The sequence below is a fragment of the Chaetodon trifascialis genome, chromosome 19 (genome assembly GCF_039877785.1).
Source record: "Chaetodon trifascialis isolate fChaTrf1 chromosome 19, fChaTrf1.hap1, whole genome shotgun sequence".
Taxonomy (NCBI): Eukaryota; Metazoa; Chordata; class Actinopteri; order Chaetodontiformes; family Chaetodontidae; genus Chaetodon; species Chaetodon trifascialis.
In genome coordinates, this window is record NC_092074.1 from 22696272 (window position 1) to 22711881 (window position 15610).

The window sequence follows — 15610 nt, forward strand, 5'->3', positions numbered from 1 at the left end:
ACTACCATCACAAATAGCCCTTAATGAGTCCACCGTGGAGGCTGCTGGGATCCTAAACATCGGCTCCACCTCAGTCAAACCTCATTGGTCCAGATTTGCTGTTTATCTAAAGGATCTTCCAGGCGCCTCTGGAATGAAGAGTAGAGATGACTCTTCATCTTTGGCTTGATGTGATAACAGTGACACAAAGTACAGTACAGTAGAGAGTTTGGTCAAGTCCACATTGAGCTGAACTATCACAGAGAAGACAGACAGCTGAGCCAGCATGGTATGTGTGATGAGGTACAGCTCGGTGCGATGTTTAAAGGGAGCTCTAAACCAGTTTAGACCAGGACGCTGTAGGTTTTAGGACCAGTGCCAACGAGGTCTTGACCAAATCAAACAGTTTGTACGTCCATAAGATTGGAATCATCTTTCTTAACATAATTCTTTGAGGATTGCCTGAAAAGCTCTGTGACATCATGATGGTCAGCTGTTGTATTTGTCAATCTTCTATTCACTTTCAGCCGCTGTTTCGGCTCCACTTGGGGACCAACGGTGCAGTTTTCATTGATTAAAAGGTCAAGGTTCAAATAGTTAATCGTTGCCATTCTTCCTTATTTGTTTACCACAAATCTGACCAGTAACAGCATGTAGAAAATGGATATTTTTCAGAGGTCTTATTCATGCTTTTCTTCCTTAAGCACATACTACGGTGATGTTTGCAATGAGGTTGTGTCAAGAAAGCACTTTCGGCAAGTGAAACTCTTAAAACATGGCACTCATGACGAGCCAGCGTTGCAGATTCTTGTCTGATCTTTGGCGGAAAGCAAGTCAACGGCTGTGAGCTGTAGAGTGAGTCTGCGAGACGAGCCGTTTGCTAAAGTTAGTGCTGAAACAACAAAGTCATCCATGTGTGCGGCTGGAGCATTACATCGGGTGCTCCATGCTAACAGTTCAGCACAGACGCTCCATGTTAACATATCGAGATCTGCATCAGGGAAGTTATTGCAGAAGATGAGCAGTGGCCCCAAAGTTGTAAAGTTACTGTGAACAATGTGTGGTCCTGTATCTGGCAGTTTTCCTTGATTTACATGAAATACTGGAAGTAAGGCAGTGTTTTCCACCAGCAGCAGCCACTTTCACAAAGCACCGCCAACCGAGACTGAAAAACAAACGTTTGTTTGTCCTGAAATAGTTGCATAAATAGACTTTGTTGCATTCATTAAATTGACTTTCAGTTGTCTATTTTAAAAGTTTAGTATGAAGACATCAAGCAGAATCTATAATCCAGTCCTCCATTAATCAGAGTGAGCTGTGTTTGTGTCCTCACTTTTCATTAACACATCTCCTCGTCCTGTTTCTGACCCCTGCTGCTCCTGCTGGTCTAACTCATATCATTACAAACTTTATGGCAGCGTATTACCCACAACTTTGTTTGTCAGCTTTGTTTGTGAGCTGCAGTATTTGCACCTGCTGTAAACCAGCTGTTAGCCAGCGGACACGCCTGGTCTACACTTTCTGCTATTGTAGATATTTTTTCCATTTATCACCGGTTGCATATTTTTCAGACAGGACCAACATTTCAGTCTTGTGAAAGTGTCCCAGTATTTTTAAAAACTGTACAGCCTTGAGGACTGGAGTTCCCTTTTAGTTGGCCTGTTCCATGTTAGCATGGAGCTTCAGCGCTCTCACCTCCAACACATGGATGACTTCGTTGTCTAATTTCTTGTGACTTAATGGAAAACGCAACCAAAAAACTCTTTCTGCTCCTTTAACAGGAAGATGCTTTGTGAACACAGCTCTCAGTGGTCCAGCTCACCCAGACGGAATGAAAATGAGCCCCGTTCCATGTCCTGTTGGGTCCAGTCTTGTCCGTCCCGGCATCAGTGTCAGTCACTGGGGTCCTGGCAGTGGGAGCAGTGGCTCATGTCTTCAGAGTAGAGCTCGACCTGGATGGTGATGCTGTAGAAGCCGAACTTGGTGTGGAGCAGATCGGTGGCCTCCTGCAGCACAGACTGAGCGTCGGCTCCCTCCTCTGACATGAAACAAGAAGTGGAAAACAACAGTTTGCGTGACATTTTTCTTCTTTTTTGTTTTCAAACACATTCAAAAGACGAGAAGATCAGTTTTGAAATGTGGAATGAAATCTGCTTAAAATGACTGACTGGAGGAAATAGGATGAAGAGTCACATTAATTTCATGTTTCACGTTAGTTGAAGCAGAAATCTCTCATGTTTTTCCACCACTGGCTTGAATTTGGTGAAGTCTTTGGTAAAAACCACCTTTGGTTTCCAGTAACAGTGAGGTAAAACTATGCAGTATCAGCACTGCTTTTACATCATCAGCACAACATAGAAACACGTCTATCCCTCAGCCCACAACTTCCCAAACAGCTTTATCTCTTAGTGTAGCTCATAGACAGTATGTTACGTTACCTATGGCCAGGTGGACAGAGACCAGTGCCTGGCTCAGAGTCAGAGCCCACAGGTGCAGACAGTGCATCGACTTCACAGCCTTCACGGACAGCAGCACCTCCTTCACTGAGTTAAACTCCACTCCTTTAGGAGACCCTGAAGAGGACGTAAGAGACGTCAGTGTCCATCGTGTGTGTGTGCGAGTTTGTTCCTCGTGTGCAAAGTTTTTAGGTTTATCTTGTTCTTATTCATGTTAACGGACACCAAACACTTAATTAGCTCTGTAGGTTTGTAGTACTGTATAGCACATTTCATTACTTTTCAACTAACCTGGAATTATTTCATTTAACTCACCAATGAGTTCACTTTCCAGTTGTCATATTTGGTTAAATGTGTGCGTACACAGTAAAAACAGCCATGACTGAAGTATGTAAGACAGTTTTTTAACATAAAATGAGTGATTCTCTGACACCACAGGCCTGTGGTGCTCTGGCTCTACTCGTGAAGCTCGTCTTTAAGAAGTTCAGTGATGCAAAGACAATTTTAAAATGTCCCAAACTCTTTTATGTCGTCCTCAGGACGTGGCCATCTGTGCTCTTTGTTCTGCACAGACCCAAATGTTTAAACAGCCAACTGAGGTTTTTCTGCTTATTAGGCCAAATCCTGGTGCTAATCACCGTTTATCCAACCAGGACATGTTTGCCTTCACTACATTAAAAATATGCTTCAAATCTATGAATGCACAGAACATGTCAGCCCACAGCATCGTGGGACGTCGACCTTGTCGGATCAGGTCAGACTTTAACAGCTTGATGTCAGCTGCAGGCGAGGAAACATCTGAGTGTGAGTCACAAAGACCACTTCAGCCTGTGCCAAGGACAGGAGAAGTTCAACATTTTGGGTACGTTTGGTTTTCTTGCTGAGAGTTAATCGATCGATGCCGCCGTCTCATGTGTGTCTGTTAAATATGAAGCTGCAGCTGGTTGTCTTAGCTTAGCATTAACACTGAACAGCTAGCATGGGTCTTTTCAAGGTTAATAAATGTACCTACCAGCACCTCAGAAGCTCGTTAATGAACATGTTATATCTCGTTTGTTTAATCCTGTTTGATTGCTGAGGTTTCCTAAACAGACAAATTATATCATGTTGATTAGTGAGCTTTTGTTAGAGGATGCTAACTTTGGACAAAGCGATATTAGCTGTTTTCCCCAGTGTCCAGTCTTTATGCTAAGCTAAGCCAACCAGCAGCAGGCTATAGTTTCATATGTAGCAGACAAATATGAGAACAGCTTCTCATCTAACGCTCAGAAAGACAGTGAATATGTCCCAAATGTCAAACTATACATAAAGCAGCCTTTCACCTCCTAAAACCACAATTTGTCAGTCAAAAGCAGCTCATTGGTCTCCGTGTGAAGTACCTTCCATGAGTATCCTGAAGACGTCTCTGAGGATGGTGACGGTGGTGCAGAGGACGAAGACGGAGAAGAGGAACGTGCAGATGGGATCTGCGACTTTATACTCAGGCTGAAAGAGAGAAAATCAGTTATGGACACTTGAAGGAGATTAAAGGGACATCAGATGGTGTTTTTTTCTGCAGTCATAAACCGTTAAAGCGCCCAGGGCAAAAATCAAAAAGGGAACATCTTGCATGAAGATGAAAGTGTTTAACCCTTTCATCCAGAATAACCAGGACGCAGAATAAATGAAAGTGTTCATGTTTTCATCTCACGCTTCATTAAAATGTGCATTTAAACCACACTTCATGATTAATGTGACGCTTTAAAATAACCCTTTAAGTGTTTTGTATTTTGATTTAAATAAAACAAATTGAGTATTTTCATCCTGAAAAATTTAAAATCAATTCAGTGTCTGCCGCGAATTTCAGAACAGATTCTTGATTTTTATTAAAACGCCGACATCAGCAAACTGACGTGTCAGTCTCACCCTAACGTGAACGTGATCTATATCTGACCCGAAAGTAGATGACGGTCGCCGCCACCATGACGCCGACGCTCTGCAGCAGGTCTCCGACCACGTGGATGAAGGCGGCGCGGACGCTCGTGTTGCCGTGGCCACTGAGGAGAGCGTGGGAGTGGCCCACAGGACTCCGCCCGTCCTCGTCGATCTGGTGGTAACCGCTGCCGTGGGCGTGGAAGGTGGTGGAATGGTGGAGGATGTAGGCCATGCTGCAGAGGCAAAGAGGGACTTCAACTGCTCGACAGTGCACACGGGGAACAGCAGGTTTGACTAATAATCATAAAATACTCTCTTATCCTTTCCAGATTTGAATATTTGTTGTTTTGTTGTTCTGTTTTGTTGTTTTCAGGCACGAGCATGTACTCTTACAGTATGTTCTGCAGGTGTTTAAAGCTGCTCTGCACTCACGAACGGAGGCCTGGGTGTCTGATTAAGCTACTTGTGGAACTGCCTGCATTTCTTTCAGTCAGCTTGGTTCATATTCATATTAGAAAACATGTTTAGCGTGCATGCATGGATGCGTTAGTGACGTTTGAGGGGCATCTTTGCACAGAAGTGTGCAGCATTAAATTGAATTTCTGCCTTTGTTGTAGCAATGCCATGTACCATGTTAGCATCCATTATGCTGAGGCCCACTCACATGATGTTGACAATGACAGCGCAGCCGGAGGTGACTAACATAACGTGGCCATCAATCTCATAGTCGTTGCGTACAATCCTCTCGATGGCTAAATAGACCAGAGCCCCCGTGACGATCCAAATGGAAATGACTGAGATGAACGCCCCGAGGATCTCTGTGGAGAGAGGAGTCTTAATCATTTTCACACAGCAGCACAGTTCATCACACTCCATGCAAAAGAATCACAAGTCTGTCTGAAGACGTGAAGTTAAATAACAGACTGCATCCCTCAGAGGAAGAGCTTCATCATCATCAAACCAGTGACAGACACGAAAGACGCTCGCAGCACAGACACTCAGCACAGACACTCAAGTGTATTAGAAATATAGTTTAAGCACAAGAAAGTCACTGCAATTACAATTTTACTTTTGCTTAATTTAAAGTATGTTTGAATCTACTTTTAAAAGGTTTTCTTCTAAGTTGATGTCACTAAGTTCTGCTTAGATGTATTAAAAATGAATCTGCTGATTCTGCAATATTGCAATCATCCATCCTTCCAAGCATCTGTCATCTCTCTGTCCTCCGTCCTCGCTCCATCCATCCACTCAGAGGAATCTGATTACTCGTCCTGACCTGATCTGTGCCACCCGAAGTTCATGGTTTTGGTGGGCGGTCTGGAGGAGATCCACAGGGAGAACAGGCTCACCATCATACTGCCAAAATCTGTCAGGAGGTGGGCTGCATCCGTCATGATGGCCAGGCTGTGGGCCAGGTAGCCTCCTGTGGGAGACCAGAACGTGACCGACTGTGAGAAATGTCACAGTTACTCCTTCACCCAGACGTAAAAACTTGCTGATAAGGAGTGTGTCACCACCTGTGAAAGCATCCTCTGAGCATCAACCCCCCCAACCTTTAATGACATGTGTCTCAGCCATTTAAAGGTTTGTTAAAGCAGCTTCAAACCCTGAACCGTTGATACTAAGATGCAGAGTGAAGCCTCGGGTGAAAGAGATGTGATGTGATGTTTTATGTTGTCATGAACATCCGGGCAATCAGCCAGTGAATTTAAAACGCCGTTTCATGCTGTTGGCCGTAAAAAGTTTGAGGCTTTGCTCTTTGCAGTTTCTTTGCTTTATTGAGAAACATGCAGTTACTCTTCAGCGAGGCGGTATTTCCTTTATTATGACATCAGCGTCAGCGCGGAAGGCGTTTATTTCCCTTCAGAAACAGTCAGTTTGTGTGATGTGAGCGTTTTCACTGTTACCTATGACTTCACCAATCATGAAGACCAGGCAGACGGCGGAGGCGATGTAGAGTTTCTTCTTGGCCAGCAGCTTGTCCACGCTGTCCTCGCACACCACGGCTTTGGTGCCGTGGCAGTGGGCGCCGACGGGTCGTTTCAGCTCGATGGCGCTGGCCATGCCGCCATTCTTGAAAGGGAAGTCGGGATACTGCTCTTTGGAGTCTGGAAAGGAGCTGCAGGGGTACAGAAGGTGTGTGTTCATGAAGACAGAGATGGTTCATCCTTTCCATTTATTCAGTTTTTAAAGGCTGACAACAATGCACATGGTGATGTCCTCTCAGACTACCTCAGGTCACACCGCATTACACTGGCATCAGGGTTCATTCACTCTGTAACAAACATGGATCTACAGTACACTTAGCATTGACTACATTGACTTTTTGAGTAAATGTTGCTGCAGAGAAGAGTTTTGTTTGCAGTGGAAACAGATCTTATCCTGATTAAGTGGGTTACAATCAATGTTCACTATCGTGGAAGAGTGGTGAGACTGGTCGACCACTAAAGAGCGAGGTGAAATCGATGAATGCTGGCAGTGAGACGGAGGGAAACTGACTCCAAGCAGATTCGCAGGTCTGAAAATATTCAAACATTTAGGTTATTTCTGGGCCAAATGTTTTAGAACAGTACATTTTTTTAAAGAAAAGGTTGCAATTAAATGTTTTTTCAACATCATTTAATTACTATATTTTATCATCAAGCAGACCTCAACTATGTAGTCTAAGATAAGGTAAGATAAAGTAAGATAAAACTCCATGCCAAGGAAATGAAATTGTTACAGACAGCAAATAATAAAAGCAAGACATGGAAAAGATCAAAAGTAAAAAATAAAAAAAAGGATACAATATAAAAATCAAGAATACTATTGCCATATTGAATTACACGAGTCAGATATGGATAATAAATACACTGTTTGTATTATTACACAGTAGAAAAAATGTGTAATATTGTACAAGATATTTGCACAGATGTAATGCATATGAGCGAATGTTAACATATATCTTATATATACATCTTAGCTATATATGTAATTCATAGCTAAAATACAGTCACAGACATGCTGCTGCAGGAAACTTTACAACCAGGTGAATCAAGACCATCTAGGTCCTTTCAAAGGTAACTGAACTTGCTTGAGGTTCTGGAGACGGACTTCTGTGGAGTCCCAGGCATTTATCCTTTTAAAGGATCGTTCACACTTCGGGCGTCATTGAGGTCACGTGGGTCGTCGACCCACCCAGCCATCAAGTGAGTCATTAGGGTCACATGAGTCACGGAGTGAATGGGTTAAAACCAGTCAGTTAGAACTGAAGAAAGGTCTTCTAGAACCTAAAACAAGCTCTTAGATGTACCATGACCTGGATGAATGAGAATCTTCACAGACAGGTGGAGCCCAGTTTGACCTCAGACGGCTTGAATTTGACCTAAAACTCATCAGTTCAAAGCTTATCTGACATTCAGATTTCACAGCCATGAAATTATAATCTCATCGACTGACAAGGAGCATAAAAGAAGCTTTGTGCTAAGTGCTAACATCGGCATGCTAACAATGCTGATGTTAGCAGCGTGTTAGCATGCTGCTAACATGCCCCCCACAACTTATGATGGTGGTCAGGAGATCACCAAAGCCTGCAGGATTCATTATCAGGGCGCCATGAATGTCTGTACAGATCTGGTGATCCATCCAATGGTTGTTAGCATATTTCAGTCTGAGCTAAAGATGGACGTCCATCCATTGAGCTATTTAGATCAGGGCCTTCCCAATTACAGTTACTGTACTATTGATCGATTCTTCTCTATGTTCTCAATCAATCAGCATCATATCTGATTCTTTTTCATGTCTCTACCTGGTTACAGTGACAGGGAGTGACACTTCACCTCTGACAGTACAGTAGCCTCAATCATGAGGAAAAAACAAAACGCTGACTTTCCATTTTCCGTTTTCCTCAGACACACACATGCACGCACGAGCGTGCACGCACACACACATGCACACACACACACTCTCAGGATAGTGTTCTTGCCGTGTGCAGTGAGGGAGAGCTGTGATGATGTGGGTAATGAGGTGGAAAAAAACTAATTTGGGCTCACTTGAGATAACCACACACACACACTTAATGTCACACTTCACATGGGAGATTGCCAGTGTTTCATGATTAGTCTTTATCTCACACACACACACGCACGCACACGCACACGCACACACGCACGCACGCACGCACACGTCTTACTGGATGTCCAAGCTGAAAAGAAGCAGCCAAGTGGAAAACAGATTCTGTTCAATTATACCGCTGGGACACGAGAGCAAACGCCCCCCAAACGCATGTACATGAGCACAACACACACACACACACACACACACACACACACACACACTCTGGAGCTCTGAAACCTGAGGGCAGCTTTGTGTTCAAATGGGACCATGTGCTTATTATTAAGATAAAACAGACTCATCGTCTTTAGTCTTTAGAGCATTTATGCAAAATATCCTCAACTGAATCCGGATAATACAACAAATGAACAACCACAGAAACCCAGACAGGAACAAAACATGGAGGCTTTAATGTGGCAGATTATAACACACACGTTTACACGTTATCAAGACCGAAGAAGTGGCTGTTAGCTTCAATAAGCTCTCCTAGCTAGCATCAGTTCGGCTAGCTTCTGTAAGTTTCCTCATAAAGAAACTAGTTTTTTTTTTTCAAAGCCAAAATAATTTTCTGTTAATTTGTTGAAAATAAATGAGCACCGGGAAAGTAAATTTAACCACTCATTATTTCAACAAAGATTGAAAGATGATTATTTTGTTAGCATTTAGCAACGTCCACATTTTAGCCCAGTTTGGCTCCGTTTTACCTGAGTTCACCTGACGTGCTTTTTCACCTAAAACTCATTAACGGACCTTTTGACGTCTTTCCTGTCCAGTAAACAAAAGCAGACTTCTCATTTCTACCTGACGACGCTGGAGTTTGTGGGCTAAAATGATGACAGATTTTATAACCGTATTTAGCTAATATAAGCTAATGCTAATGCTAAAACTCCTCATTGCTCTTCGGATCGGTCAGATTTCCGGCAGAGCACATTATTGTTTTCTTCTATACAGTCGGTCCACTTTGCTTTATGGCAAAGCACATCAGTTCTGATGCTGGTGGACAAATGACGTTTCATATCTGATATTCAGTTTCTGCCCAAATATTAAGACGTAAGGTGACTCTCTTGATTCTTTTTCCTGACTTGTTTTGGGAAAATATCGACGTGCACCTGGTGCTGTTTCCTGTTTCTCAGAGCTCTTAGGCTTGCTTCACGTTTGCCGCCTGTCATGGATTTGTTCAAGCGTTAGTGTGAAGTGCTGAATAAACCACTTTGATGAGCAATCCAAAGTTAATAAAGAGCTTTACAGTTATTGCTGCTCTCATATTTAATCTCACGTGTCTAACGCAGTGGTTTGAGCACTTCTGCAGCAATCATCCAGCCCACGGCGGCAAACTGTCTACGAGACACTGAATCAAGTTTGTTGTAGCTGCTGCATTAAGTTCTTGTTTGGCAACACTGAGCTCATGTTGTGTCGCCTAAATATCAGAGATCATCTGTCATTATCCCGCAGGGCAGGTGAACAGTGTCCGTCTGACAGGCCGTGTCAGCAGTGCAGGGACCTGAGGGAGCGTTCAGTCATCTGTGAAATGATACGATATGTAGAGACCTCAGAGGAGCCGTCCACTCAAAGAAACAGCCATGCAGCATTTAATTATCTCTGCAGTCTGTATTTTCTAGAACTGACACAACAGGGCTGCAGTGAGAGACGATGCTGCAGAGCACAAGTCAACGCTTTGTCTTTTGAGGGAGAAATGTTCGTCCAGCTGCTTTAACGGACAAGTCGACGAGATGACGGCGATGCTAATCTTATAACTGCTGTTTCTTTTACAGACGGTTAGCTTAGCTTAGCACACAGACTGGAAACAAAGGGGAAACACAATACAAATGGTCTGAAAATCACCTAGAAGCTACTGAGCATGTTATGTTTGTTTGTTTCATCCATAAAAAAAGTGAAAATGAGAATTTGTAGTTTTTTGGGGTGTCACGTCGGGACCCTGTAAAACCACAAAGTATCAGCGGGCAGAGCCAGTTGGCTGTCACTGTGGTATTTATTTCATATTGATTACTTTGGGTCTCTAATAACCTGTGCAGCCGCCTTCCTCAGTGTCATCAATGCTTTTTTTTCCAATTTACGTGCCAGTTTCTCTGTTTTTCTGGCTCTGGCACAAGAACACGTCGTCCAGTTCTTAGTCCCGCCTTCAAAGCTCTGATTGGTTTGGTTGTTTTTGTAACCAAGGCAGCAGCCATCGCAATCCTCTTTTGGCAACGTGTCTTTGGTCAGTCCAGACTCAGATATCATAACACCTGTCAGACAGACTGGCATCGCGTTTGGACAGACATGAGGACATATCCTGATGACTTTGGTGATTCCCTTAACTTTCGTTTAGCGCCATCATCTGGTTAGTATTTCATGTTGACTAATGCTTAGTTGTATGTCCAAATACTTGAAAAAATAATGGCACTCATCATCCTCACCTGTACTTTATGCTCATAATCAGCAAATGTTAGCATGACAACGTGCTAAGCTATAATGTTCAACATCATATGTGCAACTATCAGAAGTTAATGAGCCTTTAAGTCAAACCAGAGCAGTGGAATTAGTTAAATACGTGATTTGTCTTGCTGGAATATTAATATTTACATTTGCAATGCAAAGTCAACACTTTCCAATAAATGTTTGAACTTATAGAGTATCAATACGTTTTGTCTCTGGCCTTCATTGATATTAATTTAACAATGATTTAACACTCGTTTACTCTTTGAACATTCAGTTAAACTCGTCTTTGGTGCGTCAGAGCAGAAGTCGTGAGCTGGCTTGTGGAGGCTGCAGCAGCAGTGACCCAGCATCTCCCGCCAGATCCCCATTAACCTTCAGCCAATTATGCTGCCAGAAATATCACAATTATCAGGGAGGAAACGACCCAACAAATAGGCTTTGGTAAGTACAGCTGGGTAACATCGTAAAGGCCCAGTAATAAGGCAGTAAGTGGTGCTATGAAGGGATGGGAATGAATGATGGGTTTTACTCTGCTGAGTCATCATGTTTTCATTGAACTGTGCTTTTCTGTATTTTTACTGTTTTCTGCTTGTCTGAATCATAAGCCTTCATTACATGGCAGCATTATTTTACTCAGCAGGGAGGCTTCGTGGTGGTCGTCTGGTCAGATCTGGTTTAAGTTTCATGCCTCACGTGGTCTGGCTCTTTTTTAATTTTTGGATGGTTTGTTGATGGTCTGCTCCTCAATCACTGTGTTTTTAGATGTTTTGTCTGATTAAATCAGAGCTGAAACTATTTGCTAAATAAATAAATTACTGGAAACTATTGTGATTATCAAGTAATCGTTTGCACCACCTTCTTAAATCTTTGCTTGCAGGTTACATCTCAGCTACGAGTTCACAGCCGACAGATTACCATCGTTTTATAGACAAAATGATTTAGAAAATAATCTGCAGATTACTCGATAATTGAAATAGCTTTTAGTTGCAGTTACACAAAATGGAAATACTTAAGTGCAAATTTGAGGTACTTTACTTTTAACTGTGAAGACAAAGTGAGTGAAAACTGTCTGTTTGTCAGAGTGACTGTGAGCTTATTCCACATCAGATTCTGTGAAAAGCCATCCAGGGTTTATGAGCTGTTGCTGATGGATTTCCTCGATAGCTCAGTTATCAGCCATTAATAAGATATTTTGGGTTGCCAGGTTGTTGCCAGCGTTTATCCTCCCCCAGCACAACACTTTGTCTTTTTAAGATGTGCAATAATTAGTCGATTAATCAATGAGTCAGTCCGCAAAATGTAAAAACTAATTAATCATTTAAATACTTTTTCAAACAAAAATTGGCCAACCCCCCCCCCCCGATAGGAAACTGAATGTCTTTCCTTTTTGGACGGCTGGTCAGACAAAACGCTTGAAGGCATCACTGATAGACTCTTTTTTACAATTATCTGACATTTTTTAGATCAAAAGATTAATAATTTAATCAAGACGATAATTCATAGACAGATCAATAATAAAAAATAATCATTGATTACAGCTCCTGAGATCATCATGAAGACTCCTTGAAGCGGTCGACCACAGCTGAGCGTCTGCACCACGAACCAAGAACAAAAGCTGGACTGATGGATTCATCGATCAGTGATTTACAAACTGTTGCTGATGGCTTGATGTAAAACACACACACACACACACACACACACACACACACACACACATATAGATATATATATAGCTAAAGATTATTTTCATGATCAATGAAACTACCAGTTATTCACCGTTAATCGAATCGTTGGCGTCTCTTATCTGCTGTCTGAACCCTCACAGTCAAACCAGACAATCTTCTGTATTTTTTCTTGAAAAATGGCTGAAATGAAGAATCATTTTTCCAAACAGTTGGATAATTTTCTGTTGATTGATTATTGATGAATTGGCTGATTGTTGCAGCCCTGCACAGCCTGAGCTGCTCTTATAACTGAATGACTTCTCTGTTATTAACCAAAGGAGGCCTCATCAGAAGGTGCTACCAAACAAATCTGAGTTTTTAATTCTTCAGGTTCTGACAAAGTATTATGTAGATTATTCTGTGGAATGTGACTAATTACATTTACTCAAGTATTGTAGTTTTCATGAGCATTTGTAGTAATTTGTATTTAATTTTTTTTTAATTGTACTTTGCAGAATCACGTTATTAATATGAAGTATTAATCAACAAATAAATTAGGGTTTGTTATTATGGATGAAGAGTCAGCAGAAATGAGTACTTTTAATTTCTATGCTAGTACACTCATGTACTTTTACTTCAGTAAGATTTCTTCGGAACAGAGTATTTCTTCACTGTAGTATCACTAGTTTTACTCAGTTTAAAGGACTGAGTACTTCCTCCAGCTCTGACCATAAACCTCTCTGCTGCCAGCTGGAAAAAAGTGCTAAAGATGACACAGTAAATAAACACACACGCATGCACGCACGCACACACAAACACAAGCAATCCCGCACACGCACGGTGCAAATGGTGCATGAAATCTGCCATATGCACACCTCTCTCTCTCTCTCTCTCTCTCTCTCTCTCTCACACACACACACACACACACACACACACACACGCACGCACGCACGCACGCACGCACACGCACGCACGCACGCACGCACGCACCGCAGCCTCTGAACCTTAATCATTTCTTCGGTTGGGAGATGTTTGGGTCCTTCCTCAGAGGCCTAAACCTCCGCAGAGAGGTTCCTGAACGTCGCTTCTCTCCCGCTTCTGACGCGTAAAATGAATCAGTTCACCTGTTTTAACGCGGTGGATTGATGGACTCTGAAAGGGGAGAAACAGCTGATGAGGGAGCATTAAAGAGTTTATCAGACGGATCAGTTCGCCGGTACAGTTATTGATCAGGTGCATGAAAGCAGGCGCGTCGGGAGGCCTGCAGACGACCTGACGCTGAGAGATGATTCACCTGGATGAGACTTCGTTTCTCCGCACGCAGGCCGATTTTTCTGAGGTTAAATCAGCTCAGAGGGACGCAGAGAGCCGGCAGGTGTTTCTGCAGCAGCTGGTCTGATGCAGCACCTAAAACAGGCCTTTTTATTTGCCGTATTTTGGAGACGACAAACGCGCGTCAGCTCATAGATTTAAGATTTAGATTTTTATTTATTTGAAATTATTTTGTTTCTTTTTTGTGTTTTTACAATTACCTCTCCACAAATGTAGAGGTGTCATTTAGTAAATATAAATACCTTTATAAACCTTTAAGATTTATGTGTCTTAGAGGAATCAGACTGATTTCTATCCCTTTTTTTTTCTTTCTTTCTTTTTTTTTTTGCAGAATAAGTGACATCACAGTTGCTCTGAAAGGCTCATCTTCCTCGTTTTTTACTTATTTTGAGGACCAGTTTTTAAATCTAAATTTATTTCTGAATGTCTTCCTGATTCAAACACATTAAAGATGATAACCCTCTCTGGATTTATCTGCGCTGCCTCCTCCTGCAGGTGCAAACCCCTCCGTGTGTTTTACTGTCGTTTTTCCCTCCGTCCCGCAGACCGGACGCGCACGGAGCCGCTTCGTGCCTCCCTAATGACAGATGATGAGTTTTCAGCGTTGCTCAGTGAACTGGCCCCGGGGCCATTTGTCACAGGCTGTCCAGAAACAAGCCAAGCATGGAAATGAATTTGTTCATTCACATAAAACAGCCCGTACGAGCGGCGGGCTGCTTAACATGCACCACAGAAACAACTGCTGCCATCACACGTTACACACGAGCCAGATCAGGAGGTGCTGCGTGCAAAATGTTCACTTTCTACTTCACACTGCTCATTTTCCTCCAAAATAAATCAATCAATAAATAACTATAATACATATTTCTTTAAACTTGGCATGATTTCCTACTTTTTCTGGTCGTAGCCTGCACATTTAAAAAAAAAATCGTATGTCATATTTAACATGCACAGGTAACTTGGCAGGGCAGCCTGTCCCACATGCATTATCCTCCATGCGGCTGCAATATGAAACATGACACTCCCACCTTTGTAGTTTCAAAGAATACATTTTGGCATTCTTCTCGTGTATCAGCTGAGATTTCTCCGAATTCGCAGCGTTATTATCCATTTGTTCCGCCTGCAGTCAGCCGCTGTCCCGTCGGAGAAAAGCAGAAGTGAAGGCGGTTTGCTCTTCTCTGGAGGATGCTGCAGGAGTTGCCGGTGGGAATCGACAGGTCCGGCTCCCTGATCTTCAGTCGACGCGGGGAAAAGTCAGCCGACACTTCATTTCTGTGAGCAGACACTTCAGCACAAACGGAGAAATTCCTTCATTGCGGTGCGCACACGCGGGGTTTCTGAGGGAGGCTTTAATTAGGCTGGAGTTGTAGCCTCGAACATGGAGATGCAGCAACAGTAATAAGGCACACTGCAGCTGTTATGAATGGACAGGACAGACAGGCTGCCTGAAGCATGACTGGTGCGCAGGCAGGACCTCCGGTTAGTGAACCTGAAGAAGCGTCAGCATGAGCCAAATCATCTCACTCCCAGAAACACATCAGCTTACGTGTCTTTGAGCTTTTTAAGATTTCCCCCCTCAATAATAAATCATTTGTTAGAATAAAACATCTGTAAATAAGCATATTTATATAATCATTTCCTTTAGGCTCACGTGTTTTTCACCTCACCAAGTGTGAGGAGATATTCACTTAAATCAGTGCAGCAGGTTTGAAATCAACCAGCTGGACATGTGGT

At 42.7% G+C, this 15610-nt stretch overlaps 1 protein-coding gene across 1 annotated transcript; it reads right to left on the minus strand.

The window, feature by feature from the left end:
• Positions 1–1871: 1871 nt before the first annotated feature.
• slc30a2 (solute carrier family 30 member 2) lies at positions 1872–15124 on the minus strand. Its single transcript, XM_070987611.1, has 8 exons — positions 14905–15124; positions 6257–6468; positions 5626–5772; positions 5014–5167; positions 4369–4582; positions 3815–3920; positions 2418–2552; positions 1872–2017 (listed from the first exon to the last, which is right to left on the minus strand). Exons 1-8 carry the CDS (start codon positions 14985–14987, stop codon positions 1872–1874), a joined length of 1197 nt encoding a protein of 398 aa, XP_070843712.1. The 5' UTR covers positions 14988–15124.
• Positions 15125–15610: the final 486 nt, after the last annotated feature.

Coding starts and splice junctions, on each gene's coding strand:
- slc30a2 (XM_070987611.1), bottom strand. CDS start 14,987: ATGGATAATAACGCTGCGAATTCGGAGAAATCTCAGCTGATACACGAG. Junction 6,469..14,904: donor TATTCTTTGAAACTACAAAG/GTGGGAGTGTCA, acceptor GTACCCCTGCAG/CTCCTTTCCAGACTCCAAAG. Junction 2,018..2,417: donor CTCTGTCCACCTGGCCATAG/GTAACGTAACAT, acceptor GTTTCATGTCAG/AGGAGGGAGCCGACGCTCAG.